The following is a 13,185-nucleotide window of genomic DNA, read 5'->3' as shown; positions in this document are numbered from 1 at the left end:
GTAGCGGCCAGGTGGTGGTGGCAGCTGTTGCTTTTCATTCGAGACCACGAAACAACGGAGATATTTGCGAAATGTTATACGAGATCTATAAATAAAACACTACATGCAAGCGGAGTATAACAACCTTATTTCATAAGCAGAAAACGAATACAGCTGGTACCGCAGATGTTTAATGTGTACGGTTTTCGTAATACACGCAAGAAACAAGAAAGAAACGAACAAGAAAACATACAGCTGCTGTGTTTCTCGGCCGTGTTTCGCGTGGCTGACGGCCCGCTTGCTCCGCAGGTGACAGACACGAGCAACGACAGCGCCTGCTACCCGTTCGTGGGCTGTTTCCGCACTCGGGACCCGCTGACGGTGCCGCTCTCCTTTCCTGATCCGCCGGAGAAGGTCAACACGAGCTTCCTTCTCTACTCACGGCAGAACCGCGACTCGCCGCTGCGGCTCGACTACCGGTCTCGGGCGAGCATCGAGCGGCTCAACATTTTCCGCGAGCGCAAGCCGCTGAAGCTGATCGTCCACGGCTGGCACGAGACTGGCGACAGCGAGTGGGTACTCGAAGCCAAAGATTCGCTCCTGAAACTGGTAAGCATTGGGGCATGCACGTGGCACCGCTGGCAAATCTCAATAGAGGAGTGAGCGCGTATAATGCGACGCGAGAGGAAGTACCAACGGCATAAACTCAAGCGCGAACCGCTAGAAAGCGGTGAATGTGTGCAGGTGGCGCGGACAGCATCATGCAGGCAAAGGCGCTCACACAAGGCAGTCGTTTTCAAAAAGCCCAAGATTGCCTTCACTTCCTTATGGGCCGACGATCAGTTGAGACGGTGTTCCGGTATAGCGTCCGTACGGATAATGGAAGATCATCTAGTCGACGTAACGCATCGTAAATTGATTGTCTTTCGAAGTCAAATTGAGGACAGTGGCACAATGTGTGGTCTATGTTCTCCTCATTCGCCGCAGGCATTACATTCGTTAATATACTACGGGAACACCCTCTTAAAAAAAAAGAAAAGAAAGAGCTCGCGCATCCTCATGCTTCATTCGACTGAATGTAATGCGGTAGCATTATGGGATACTATCATTTGATGATTACCTATTTTCACCCGCATGACCTCTTCTACCTCGCGGTCGCCAAAGACCGAATTATACGAAATAGTGGGCCGCCTAAAAAGCAGAGTTTAATATGCATGGTAGCCGAGCTCATTTTAGCCAGAGTCTAAGAATATGCGAATACCACGTAGCTGGACAGATCTCCAAGGTAATGACAGACAGATCCAAGGTAATGACGGACAGATCCAAGGTAATGTTGTTTGCCGTCGCTTGGAGATACTCAAATTATTTTATTTATTCCGCCTAATTAATTATTAATCTTAAGTAATTATCAACTACTCAAATATTATAATTCGATGAAAAGTGTCAATAAGAAAATTGTAGAATGACATGAAGAAACTCCTGATGCCACTTTCTTTTGCTCAATACGTGCTACATAAAATTTGTGCTTTACCGAGCGCGAAAGAAACCCGAAAATGCACGCAACATTGCCACGCGACTGGCCACTCGAGGCACTTCGCATGTATTCGCGGGCTTCTTTCACGCTCGAAAAAACACTTTTATGTAGCACGTATTGAGCAACAGAAAACGTTATCGGGAGTCTTTCATGTTGCTCTACAGTTTTCTCATTGAGAGTTTTCATCTAATTATAATTTTCGAGAATTTAATCAATTAATTTGCAATAATTATCTAATTAGGCAGAATGAAAAAATAATTTAAGCATCTCAAAGCAACGGCAAACAGCACTACCTCGGTTCTGTCCAGCTACGTGGCATTCGCATATCTTTAAACTCTTGCTAAAGTTAGCTGGGACACCCCGTATACTTTCACACACCATACAGCTGTCGTTATAGAATTAACTCGCTACAGATTGACCACGCTTATCGCTATAGTATAAACACGCAAACATACGCATACCGAGGAGGAGCACAGCTTTCACTTTATTACAGCCACCTCCATGTAGCGCTTTGTGGTAGGCGGGGAGCATTGCGCAATCCAGCGTGCCCACCGCCGCTCCTCCTTCGACGAGACTCTGTAAAACCACTCCGCTGCTTCTCCTTCGCTACGTCGGTTGCATCCTGCCAGTTACTCCGCCGAGGACATGCCTCTCTACTTCTTGATACTGCGACTTCTTGATGCACTCAACTGCTAGAATGCATAACAGGCTTGCATTTCAACATAGATCCTAACTTACAAGCAGACTACATCTATTTATACTTTACGAGTGCTTCTGACCGCGTTGCACATTCCGGTTTGATTTCGATATCTGCTCTTTACCTAGATTCTCTTACGCTGCCATGACTTCGTCGCTTTCTTTCTCTTTTTTTTTTTCACCAGCATTTTACAAGAGTTAGCGATTTTAATACATCCCTGTGTGACATAACATTAGGTGTGCACCTGAAGGCAGTGTTCTTGGCCGTTTATTATTTCTAATACTCATTAACAACTTGCCCTCCGACATATATTCTCGCCTACGAATCTTTCCTGACGACAACATCATTTACCGCTAAATTGATTCCATGGATGTCCATGTCGCTTTCTAAAGTGGCCTTAAGCTTTCTGGTGTCGTGAAGCGCCATAGACGGGACAAAGTAAGGCTATCACGCTTCACCGTAGTCAAATATGACTCCCCAACTGCCCCAAAATACTCTTCTGATAACCTTCAACTCATCTTCAATTGGTGTAGTAAAGGTAAAATGGCACCTAACGCGACTAAATGCAAGGTTATCTCTTTCAGCCGTAAGCGTGCCAATTCTGACATGTCGTTCCCCATAGATAGCACACTAGTGCCTGAGGTGTCATAATACATTTAGGTCTTCACCTCACGCATAATCTTTCATAAGCAGCGTATATTAACGCCATTTGGGCAAAACTTCCAGGAGACTTGGTTACCTGCGCATAAATTGCGGAATTCCCCTAACAATGCGAGAAAATGGGCCAGTAAACAAGAGTACAGCCGCACATGCATCACTTACATTGTCCCCATATCAAAACTACTTTATGCACCTTCTAAAATTCGTACAAAACAGAGCCGCTCGTTTCATTGCGAATAAGTACAGCCCCATTCGAGCATAACACAGATCACACTTGATACTTCTCTCCAGCCATTAGAGATTCGCCGTTCCATCGCCCTTTTATGCTTACTTCATAAATAACGTCCCAGCACCAGGCCATCTCCATTACCTCGCTAAGCAGCCGCACGCATTCCACGTCGCTTACATAATCACCACAGCATCAAGCGCATACACGGAAGAACATAAACCTTCAATTAAGCGTGCGTTTGTTTCTTTGTAGTTGTTGTTGTTGTTGTTTCGTGGGGTGGAGGGGGGTTGAGCTATTGCGTAGCTTTTTCACTTCTTCGTTCTTTCAGAATAATTCACATTTCTATTAAAAAGAGCTGAATTTTCTTTGTGTAGTTGTGTATTTGTTATTTGTGCTGCCTTTACATACTTAAATAATAATATTCTGCACTTTGCACTAAAGTCTGTTTCTGCTTTTTTTTAAAATCCTAGCCATGTACAATTCTTTCTCTCTCTCTTTTATTGACCTGTATATTTTGCATTTGCTTAAAATAATGTCCTCTTCCGTTCCCTCGCTTCATGCCTTTTTGGGTCCGGTAAGGTATTTTAAAATTATTATAAAATTACTTAATAAACCGCTTCACGTCGTTCTCTTGAATCAAGATACAACGGCCGGGTACAACGCCGACGGCCCGTTTTTGACCTGTATAATGAAAGTAATGTCACGTGTCGACCAGATGAGAGTTGTCTCGCGTCAGCGTAGCCCAAGTGCAAGTTGTAACTGCAGTGTATTCTTTGGAAAGTTAAATGTACTCCTCTGAGCCAGTGAAATTGTCGTTTCGAAGCGTCCGCCCCGGCAGGAATCAGACACGAATAGGATATTTTATTATTGCAATGCTGATATTGCCACTAACGGTGTTTTCGACTACGAAAAAAACCCATATATAGCCCTCCATGGCACTAGTGCAGTCAATATTGTCTCGGTACGGGCAGCCCTCTTCATTGCATTAGGAGGATTTACCACTCCATAATGCGACAAAAAGATGCTGTAACAAAGTCCTTTTCGCTATAAAGGTTTTTAATGTGCTCCTACTATTATTTTTCTTTTACGTTGTCTAGCTTGCGTGAGGGCCCTTGTCTGCTCGGCATTATTCCTAGCGCACGCATTACCTGTTTGCCAAGTCTTCTTTTTCTCTTTATCTCATCTTTCCGTTCGCCTCTCTCGTGCGGGATTGTCAACCGTGCGTGCTGTAACTCGGTGTTTCTGATCGTTTCACTTTGCAGCTATTCTTACGATTTTCAATAAGCAGCTAAATAGTGTCAGAAAATTGCATTCTTGCCAGACACCACACTGTAACCACGTGCGCAGGAAGACTGCAACGTGATCGTGGTGGACTGGCGGGGCGGCTCACAGCAGGGCAACTACATCCGCTCGGCTGGCAACACAGCGCTCGTCGGCCGCGAGGGTTCGCTGTTGCTCCAGCAACTGTTGTCCGTCTACCGCGGCACCTTGAGCCCCGAGGACGTGCACGTGATAGGCCACAGCCTTGGTGGCCAGGCTTCTGGGTTCCTTGGTCGCCACTTCCTCAACCAGACCGGCGTGCGCTTAGGGAGGATCACCGGTGAGCCCTAACCGTTCAAGCACACACACGTGTATGCACAAAGAACGGGCGCGCGCGCCGGAGCTGTTACTTCAATCGAAATTTTCCCGTATTGAGCGAATTTTCGGGATCTCGTAGGACGCAAGGTGAAATGACGATGTTTTAAGAAACGTTCTTTCTTCCTTTATCCAAGTTCTTTTGTCCGAAAGACTTACACTTTCGGAGAAATATTTGCTGTCAATTTCCGAGGATAAACGAACAAGCGAAGTGGCGCTTTAGCTGCTATTAGAAGATAGGTAGATATTCGTTCTGAGCGTTCTTTCTTGTTATAGAAAAAGAACTCATCTGCCCATGAAACAGGCAAGCAAACGAATGCAGGAGGTTCGTTTTTCGCTATCTCCCCACAGCAACGAAAACCGTCGGTCGCTCACGTGTCCATGTGGGATTTTCGAAAATAGATTCTGTCCTCGAGGTACTCCTCTCAGTATACGGTATATACTTCGAGCTTTAATTGAAAGGTCACACCTTACCGAAACCTGTCGTAGCAATATAACCACACACAATGCACGAAAGCGCCCATGTACATAATAACATACGGGGTGGTCATTTATAAATTTTACTGTATCTCTAAAAATCGCCTGTTGCCGATAACAAAATTCGACTCATTGAACCCGAATTACTTTCATAAAAAAAAATCGAAACGCATGTTTAACGCATGTGTTAAGAGAATTAACCCGACTTAATGCCTGGCTCGGCTGCCTCGTGAAAGGGGCGAGGCATCCGAATTGGTGTTGGTCAGCGCGAACTGCGAGCGGCCTTTTCCGCGTGAAGCCAATGCGCAGCGGCATCGAGGAGGAAGGCTAAGGCATCGAGCAGAGTTCATTCTTACGAGTAACGCCTGGGACCGCTGGGGTCGCAACGCGAGAACGCGTAATCATGCAGCTGCTTTCGTATTTTGCGTGTTTTCTTAATAAAGGGAAAAAATAATTACGCGAGCAATAGCAAACTGAGAACTGAACAGGGCGTTTTAAAACGCAATTATTCCTTTTCTCTCAAAATTCGCCCTCAATTCAGTAATTAAAAGCTCGTTAATTAATCTCGTCTAATTATCGATAGTTCAGTTATGCAGAAGAAAGTTCCTCCTCGTGGGGTATAGTCACTGCTGGCAGAATACCATTGGATGCGTCCTCGTATATGCTATATTTCATTACTAAGAGCTTGGCTGACTGGCCGTGGTTGCTCAGTGGCTATGGTGTTGGGCTGCTGAGCCCGAGGTCGCGAGAACGAATCCCGGCCACGGCGGCCGCATTGCAATGGGGGCGAAATACGAAAACACCCGTGTACTTAGATTTAGGTGCACGTTAAAGAACCCCAGGTGGTCAAAATTTGCGTAGTCCCCCACTACGGCGTGCCTCATAGTCAGAAAGTGGTTTTGGCACGTAAAACCCCATAATTTTAAGAGCTTGGCTAACGTTAGCAGGGGCGCCCTGCAGCGACTGTTGTGGATGTGCACTTGGTCCAGTCTATCGAGATTATTTAGCAGAAGAAATATGTTTCAAAAGTTACAACCATTTTTGCCACCATTTTTCATGCATTTCAAACCGAAATCGAAAAAATTACATTCCAGAAAGTGCCCGAATTCACCCAAGATGTTGCTACGCTCCGGCATTATTGTATTCAGTTTGGGTTTAGGAGATATGAGACACTTATGAGAATGCCTTAGGGGCATAATTATTTTTTTGAATTTGTTGAAATTTTCACTAGTGGTCTGCAGGACGTCTGCTGTTCGAGTTGGCGCACAATTTCGCACGTTTCATTTTGCCAGTCGTCAGCTTGTTTGTTGGCCAATTGGAGCTCGGGCTTGTTAATTTAGCGTGTCTAAGACAAATTTTAAGTACTTCCGGTACTGTTTTACTCACGGTAACGTTTTGGCAAAAATAAGATAACCGCGCAAGTTCTTTGTTAACCAGCAACACTAAAGTAAGTTGGCGGATTAGTCTACAGGTATAAAAAATTGAGACAGCGCGACACAGGCCGAGCGAGTGAAGAGCACAGGCCAGAGCGCTGCCCTGTGCTCTTTACTCCCTCGGCCTGTGTGACGCTGTTTCTGTTTTTTTATTCCAAAGATGAACCAACCAGCCCCTTTGAACACACAGTCTACAGGTGACACACACAACAGATGAAATATAAAGGCGAGCTGCAGCTTGTAGCTTCTAAGCAGGACTCAAGCTATGACCCTGGTGAACTTTAGAAATATCGGGTATTGTTTTCGTAGTTGAACATTGGTTTGGATTGGAAACTTCAACATTGTTTTTCTCAAAAGTTAATGTTCGACATTCTCTTGTTACACGCACACTGCAACTATTTCTTTTTATACTTTGTGTACTGTTTCTTTATGCACAAATCTGCACAATCAACCAGTTTGGATCGAAACATGCCGTAAAGAATGACAATACCAGCAATTGCTAGAAAAAAAACTGAAAGAAATGTGTGTTTGTGTGTGTGTGTGTGTGTGTTTTTTTTTTTTTTTTTTTTTTTGTAGCAGGCCTGCTTCGGCCTAGAGATATAGAAATATATGTTATTCATTGTACAACTCAGTGATACGGCTAAATATCTGCCAAACCGTTCATGTTTTGTGCCTTTCGATTTGTAGTTATCACTGTTGGCATGACACCCACTTTTTGGCACATTTCTATGCATTAAAAAAGTTTCTTTTTGATATTTTATTAGTTCAACCATCTTAAAACGTCTAATTAACTTGGCTTTACAAAAAAGCAACTAAGATTGTAACTTTGAGACTCCTTTCTTTCTGAATTTGTTTCTGAAAGGCAGTTACATATTAAACTGGTGTTATGTGTGTGTTAAGTTTAGCATGTCCTATATGTGTATTTCATTTATCATCTCATTCACATGGAGTAGAACACTAGGCGTCCCACCAGACAAACTTCCATGGTTTTCATGAGTGTTAGCTTTCTCTCTTTTATTGCTGTAGACCAGGTGGGGCAGAAGTTATGGTAAGTCCTTAAACAGCGAATTATAAAGCTGTAGCATCGATTGCAATGATTCCGTAGCCCTTTGTGGTCTCAATAGCAGCGCTACACACGTTCTTTACTGCCGCGTCTTTAGTTAAAATAATATTGCCTATCGCGTAGTCGTTCGTTGTTTCTTTCTTGCACATCATGGTCATATCTCACACAAGGGCGATGTAAATGAAGACGCATCTCAAGCAACAATGATTACTGTGTATTATAACCAAGTTAAGACGCTAGATTACCAAAACTATTAACAACACCTATATGGTGCTTGGAGATAAATGAAATGAAAGTATTTTTCGCTGTCAATTAGTCACTGCTCCCTCACGGCGCCTATTCACGCTTGCTCTCTAGTTTTCATCGTATTCCCACTTTTTTTTTTATTAGTCCGAGTTCACTTCCGTATCTTTCAGCAAGCTATTCATGTCCTATAGTAGCACATAAGGCATTATTCCCGCCGCCGCCAAGAGCTATTAAATGGATAAGTTTGCTTCATGTCACGCCTTCGCAGCTCTGGATGCCGCTGCTCCGCTGTTTGAAGACACCGACGTGTTCCTCTCCCGCCGTGACGCCCAGTTTGTGGACGCCATCCACACTAGCGCCGGAGGAAAAGTTATCAAGGGCGAGTTTGGTGTCCTGAAGCCCTTTGGTCACGTGGACTTCTACCCAAACGGTGGCCAGAAGCAGCCCGGATGTCCAAAGCTTGGTCAGTGGGGAGTAATGGAGAGTGTTATGTGCATGTACTCTATAGATAACCGCACAACTTTTGAGACAACACGTACGTCGTCTCCTAAAAGAAGACAAAAAGAACAGGATGCCTCGTTTAAAGTTTCTATTCAAGGTGTAAAATTTTCTGGTTGCCTATTTCCAGTACCTCTGGTAATCATAAAGCCCACTCAATAATCTTGACGCTCTAGTGATTTCTAAAAGCACGAAAATTGGTCGCCTTGCTCGAAGGAACCATCCGCACGCTATAAAAAGTATAAGGCTAGTGGGTAAAATGCGTGCTTGCTCTTGGCTTTCCTTTCTAGTTAGTGCGCTCCGCGCGAAAGAAAACACACGTCATTCACGAACATCTCGGCTGGTGGCAGTATTACCAGCCATGACTTGCATTAAGAAGATTAAGCAGATGAAGTGAAGGGATATTTAGCACATACCAGGAAAAACTGGCGTAGTGTAATGAGGGCACTGGCGAAAGAAAATTTTTCTAGGAAGAAAGGATATCTAAAAGTCGATAGTTTGCAAATGTAAATGAGAGCCCTCGCTGCTGTGTACGGTGTACAGCACGGTGTACAAGCCCGGTGTACGTCAAAGTACCAGTCCGGCTTCAGCCAGGGTCCATGGCAATCCAGTTCAATCCAGGAGGATACAAAATCTGATCGACAGAATAGTGGCAGTGAGCGCCGCTCTATTCGGCGTGTAAAAGTCAGCGGACGTTTGTCACGCTGGCCGACGTGGTGTGCGTCGAGGAAATGACACAGGAGAGAGGCAGACAACTCATGCCAAGAAACACAAAGAAGTGTATTTACAATAAGAACACAAAAAAGGAACAATACACATCAGCGTAGCACTATCCAACGCTGCCGATACTAAAAATACGAATTCGTACGCGATGTAATGCGACGCGCGGCCTAGGATTCAATTAAGACAGAAAGTCCGATGACCTCAGGAGGGGTCAGTCCGTGTAGACTGGTGGGTAAGCATGTGCGGCGGCGATCGTGCTGCTGGAGCTGGCTTTGGCTGTCGGTGGCTTGCGTGGGCTCAAGGTTGTGTCGGCCGGTAGCGGGAGGTGGAGATCGGAGAGGCGACGACGCGTACCGAGACCGCGGGTTAATGCCGCCTAGCTGTTGTGTCAGGCACCCGCACACGCCCGGCCGTGGCTCTCAGCAGCCATCGCTTGCGCAGCCGCCCTCGATCTCGGAAGCGGGTTCCTGGTAGCACCGGAACGTCAGGTAGCTTCCGACCCCGCTCGTAATCAGCGGTGCCCGGCTGGCTGCCTTAGTCACTGTCTTCGGCCCGCTGAGACTCAAGGGATGTCCGCCGCATCTAATCTCTATGGCTGGTGGACGCCGCCTCCTTCTCCAGCCTACGTTTTCTCCTGCCTCTTCTGTCGCCACCACTTCTTCAAGAGCACACTTTCCGCATGCGTGGCCCAATGGTAGCTCAACGCGCCGTCGAAGCACCACGACACCATCCCTGAATGGACCATTTCATTCACGCGCAGACATGGTCCAATCACGATAGCACCCGTTTCCCTACTTCGCCGTCTTCGCGTCCCTTATTGGACCACCTATAGTGCACACGTGGCCCAACCGCGATGGTACGCACGTAGCGTTCTTGTCCTTCCTTTTTTCACATCACATGTCCGCACGCTGCCGCTTCGGCTCTTTACTTCTTTTTCGTCACTCACTACATTCTACACTCCACAAAGGAACTTTCTTTCGGAAAAAACCCTTTTGCACAAATTAACAAATATACGAAACAACATTTCAACACAAAAACCAAGCGAAGTGCACTACACAACAACAGGCACATGTTCGAACAGACGCTCTCATTAGTAGGCGCTCACAATCACAGGCGCGTACATAATTTAACACCAGCAGAAACACAGGAACATAAACCTGGGTAAAAATAACGGCAAAACAAGCTTTAATCAGTAAGCACTCATGCACAGAGTCACCCCTAGTTGATTTTTAATTCGGTTAGCATTCCTTGCGTCCTTAGGTCATTTCGAATCTATCTATCTATCTATCTATCTATCTATCTATCTATCTATCTATCTATCTATCTATCTATCTATCTATCTATCTATCTATCCTCTTACACCAACCCAGTGACTCAAATTGTCTACCAGTTTTCGCCACTACACTATTAAACAAAATTACACCCTTTGGGTCGTATTTTGCTACACAACAATAATCGTCATCTATCTTGTGCACATTTCCTTTATTTAACGCTGCGAGCCTGGTGCTCGTGGTGGTGCTCGCAGTGTAGGTGCACCGGCAGCTCGTAGCTTTGTGCATGCTGTGTGTTCTCGGCGCTCACTTTGCGTTCACGCGACAGACAGCACGAAGATCGGTTCCCTCACTTTCTCACTTCAGCGTTTGGACAGCGAGCGTACGTGGTCATCCAGTATGATGTGTTCATGCTTGCTGTGCACGCTGACGCCGTGCTTGTTAATTTAGTTAGTAAGCGAATGTTTATAGGTTGATAAGGCCGATAAAAGTACTGTCTTTCTTGGTATGGCTGTATCTGCTAATGTGCTATCGCACTCGATGCTACGCTTTTCGGGCGAAGCTGCAACTTCTTCGTGTCCGCGTCCGTGGGCAAAAATGTGGGCCGATTCCGGAGGTAATGCAATACCGCCCGACCTGAGGCGGAAGAGAGGCAAGCTTCAAGAACTCAGAAAATTGTAACAAAAAGTGTATAAGTTCTTTGGAATCACGTATACAATATACAGAACATTCGTTTCAATAAACAACAAGCACAAAACAAGCATCCTACACATATAATTGATGATAAAGTGTTCGTGATAAGAATGAGAAAAACGTAGCGCTCCCCGCATACGTTTCCCGCTAAAGATTACTGTTGCGCAAACTGCCGCGGTGACGGCAGCTTGCGACGGGGAGGGGGGGGGGGGGGGTGGACGTCGCTGGCCTTTCGTACATAAAAGAAGCAGCCTAGCAACTTTCATTGTTATTGCAGCACCGCTATGGGTAGACCAGACAACGTGTAGTTATGACGCCAGAGGAGCGGCGTGGATACGAGGAGCAGCAAAGAGAAAAAGAAACAGCAAAAAAAAAAAGAACAGTGGCGGCGTGCTGTCGAAATTACCATTACCCGCATTTCTCTATCTTAGGTACTCAGCATTACAGCCATTATTCTAATGCAAAATCACCACCCAAGCACTCCGTACAGATGTTTAACCAGCAAAGCTGGAACGTGCGGCCCCGTTCTTTATCACTGGTTTAATCCCGACGGTTAATTAAACGACGCCTTGCAGGCTACCGGATCCTCGGTACGAAGTTGCTGCTTGCGCTCGGGCTGCAGCATCGGCACGGCGTAGGCTAGCTCGTTCCCGGCTCTGCTCGCGGCGTTGCTGATCGAAATCTGCCTGCTCCTCAGGAGTACGTATGACGCGTGACCTGCCCATTTCGGAACCGGAGAGAAACTGCTGCGTGCCCGTTCGGCTGCGACAGAGAGCAACGACGTCACTGCTGGCGCAACCAATCGAGTGCCTTCTTTATTTTTTCCGCGCATGCGCATTGGGTTGCACCGGAGGCGTTTTCGGCGCACAGGCGACAGATGGACGGAAGACTCGGATAGTCGGCCCCAGTGATAAACACCGGGGCGGGCGTGTCAGGTTCGTTGATTAACCATCTGTACGGAGTGCTTGGATGGTGATTATTATTATTATTATTATTATTATTATTATTATTATTATTATTATTATTATTATTATTATTATTATTATTATTATTTAAATTATGGAGTTTTACGTGCCAAAACCACTTTCTCATTATGAGGCACGCCGTAGTGGAGGACTCCAGAACTTTCGACCACCTGGGCTTCTTTAACATGCACCTAAATCTAAGTACACGGGTGTTTTCGCATTTCGCCCCCATCGAAATGCGGTCGCCGTGGCCGGGATTTGATCCTGCGACCTCGTGCTCAGCAGCCCAACACCATAGCCACTGAGCAACCACGGCGGGTTATTATTATTATTATTATTATTATTATTATTATTATTATTATTATTATTATTATTATTATTATTATTATTATCTTACTGTGAGTCCGAGTATCAGCGCTGCTGAGCATAACTGCAATTGATCATGATTTTGAGTGAATCCGTCTTGGCCTGATTTCGATTAATGAATGAAATATACATATTTATGACCTCTGTATGCAAGTGGCGATGTATCGATTCCTTATAAACGTTGGAAATTATTAGAAGTGTTTTTTTTTTTCATGAGTTCTTAGCAGTGCCTACTGAGAAGAGAAGCAATACTGAGACACATATTATTCACGTGCATTTCACACGTCGTTGAAAGACTCTGCCGGAGGTGTCACTGAAGTCTGCAGGTTTTTTTTTTTTTTTCAAAGTCAAGAGAGCACGCAAAGCAATTTGTAGTGAGCTGAATATACAGCAGCATATTCATTCTCTAGGCATAGGCTATCCATACTATTAGAAATAATTGTTAGTTGGCTTCCTCCTTCTCATTAAAAATATAATAAAATTTGTCCTGTGTACGCAGGGTGTCCCAACTATCATGCAGCAAGATTTAAATATATGGAAATGCCACGTAGAACCGAAGTAATGTTGTTTGTCGTCACTTGGAGATACTCAGGTTATTTATTGCATTCCACCTAATTGCCTACTTAGTCTTAATTAATTAACCCTCTATTGGTTGGCTTGCAACTGCTCTAGATCGCCAACACACGGATACACTAAAGTTTCTGCATTGCATTATT

The 13,185-nt window shown here is 45.2% G+C and overlaps 1 protein-coding gene across 3 annotated transcripts in view; it reads left to right on the top strand.

Annotated features, from left to right (window-relative positions):
* Positions 1-13,185, top strand: part of LOC126547026 (pancreatic lipase-related protein 2-like) — a 48,356-nt gene that overhangs the window by 32,759 nt on the left and 2,412 nt on the right. For all 3 annotated transcript variants that reach the window (XM_050194845.3, XM_055062985.2, XM_055062984.2), the window contains exons 4-6: positions 289-588; positions 4,447-4,699; positions 8,222-8,416. In XM_050194845.3, the coding sequence (XP_050050802.2) occupies positions 289-588; positions 4,447-4,699; positions 8,222-8,416 (748 nt within the window). The remainder of the gene's footprint in view (positions 1-288; positions 589-4,446; positions 4,700-8,221; positions 8,417-13,185) is intronic.

The sequence above is a fragment of the Dermacentor andersoni genome, chromosome 1 (assembly GCF_023375885.2).
Source record: "Dermacentor andersoni chromosome 1, qqDerAnde1_hic_scaffold, whole genome shotgun sequence".
NCBI lineage: Eukaryota > Metazoa > Arthropoda > Arachnida > Ixodida > Ixodidae > Dermacentor > Dermacentor andersoni.
This window is presented reverse-complemented; position numbering and strand designations above follow the sequence as displayed.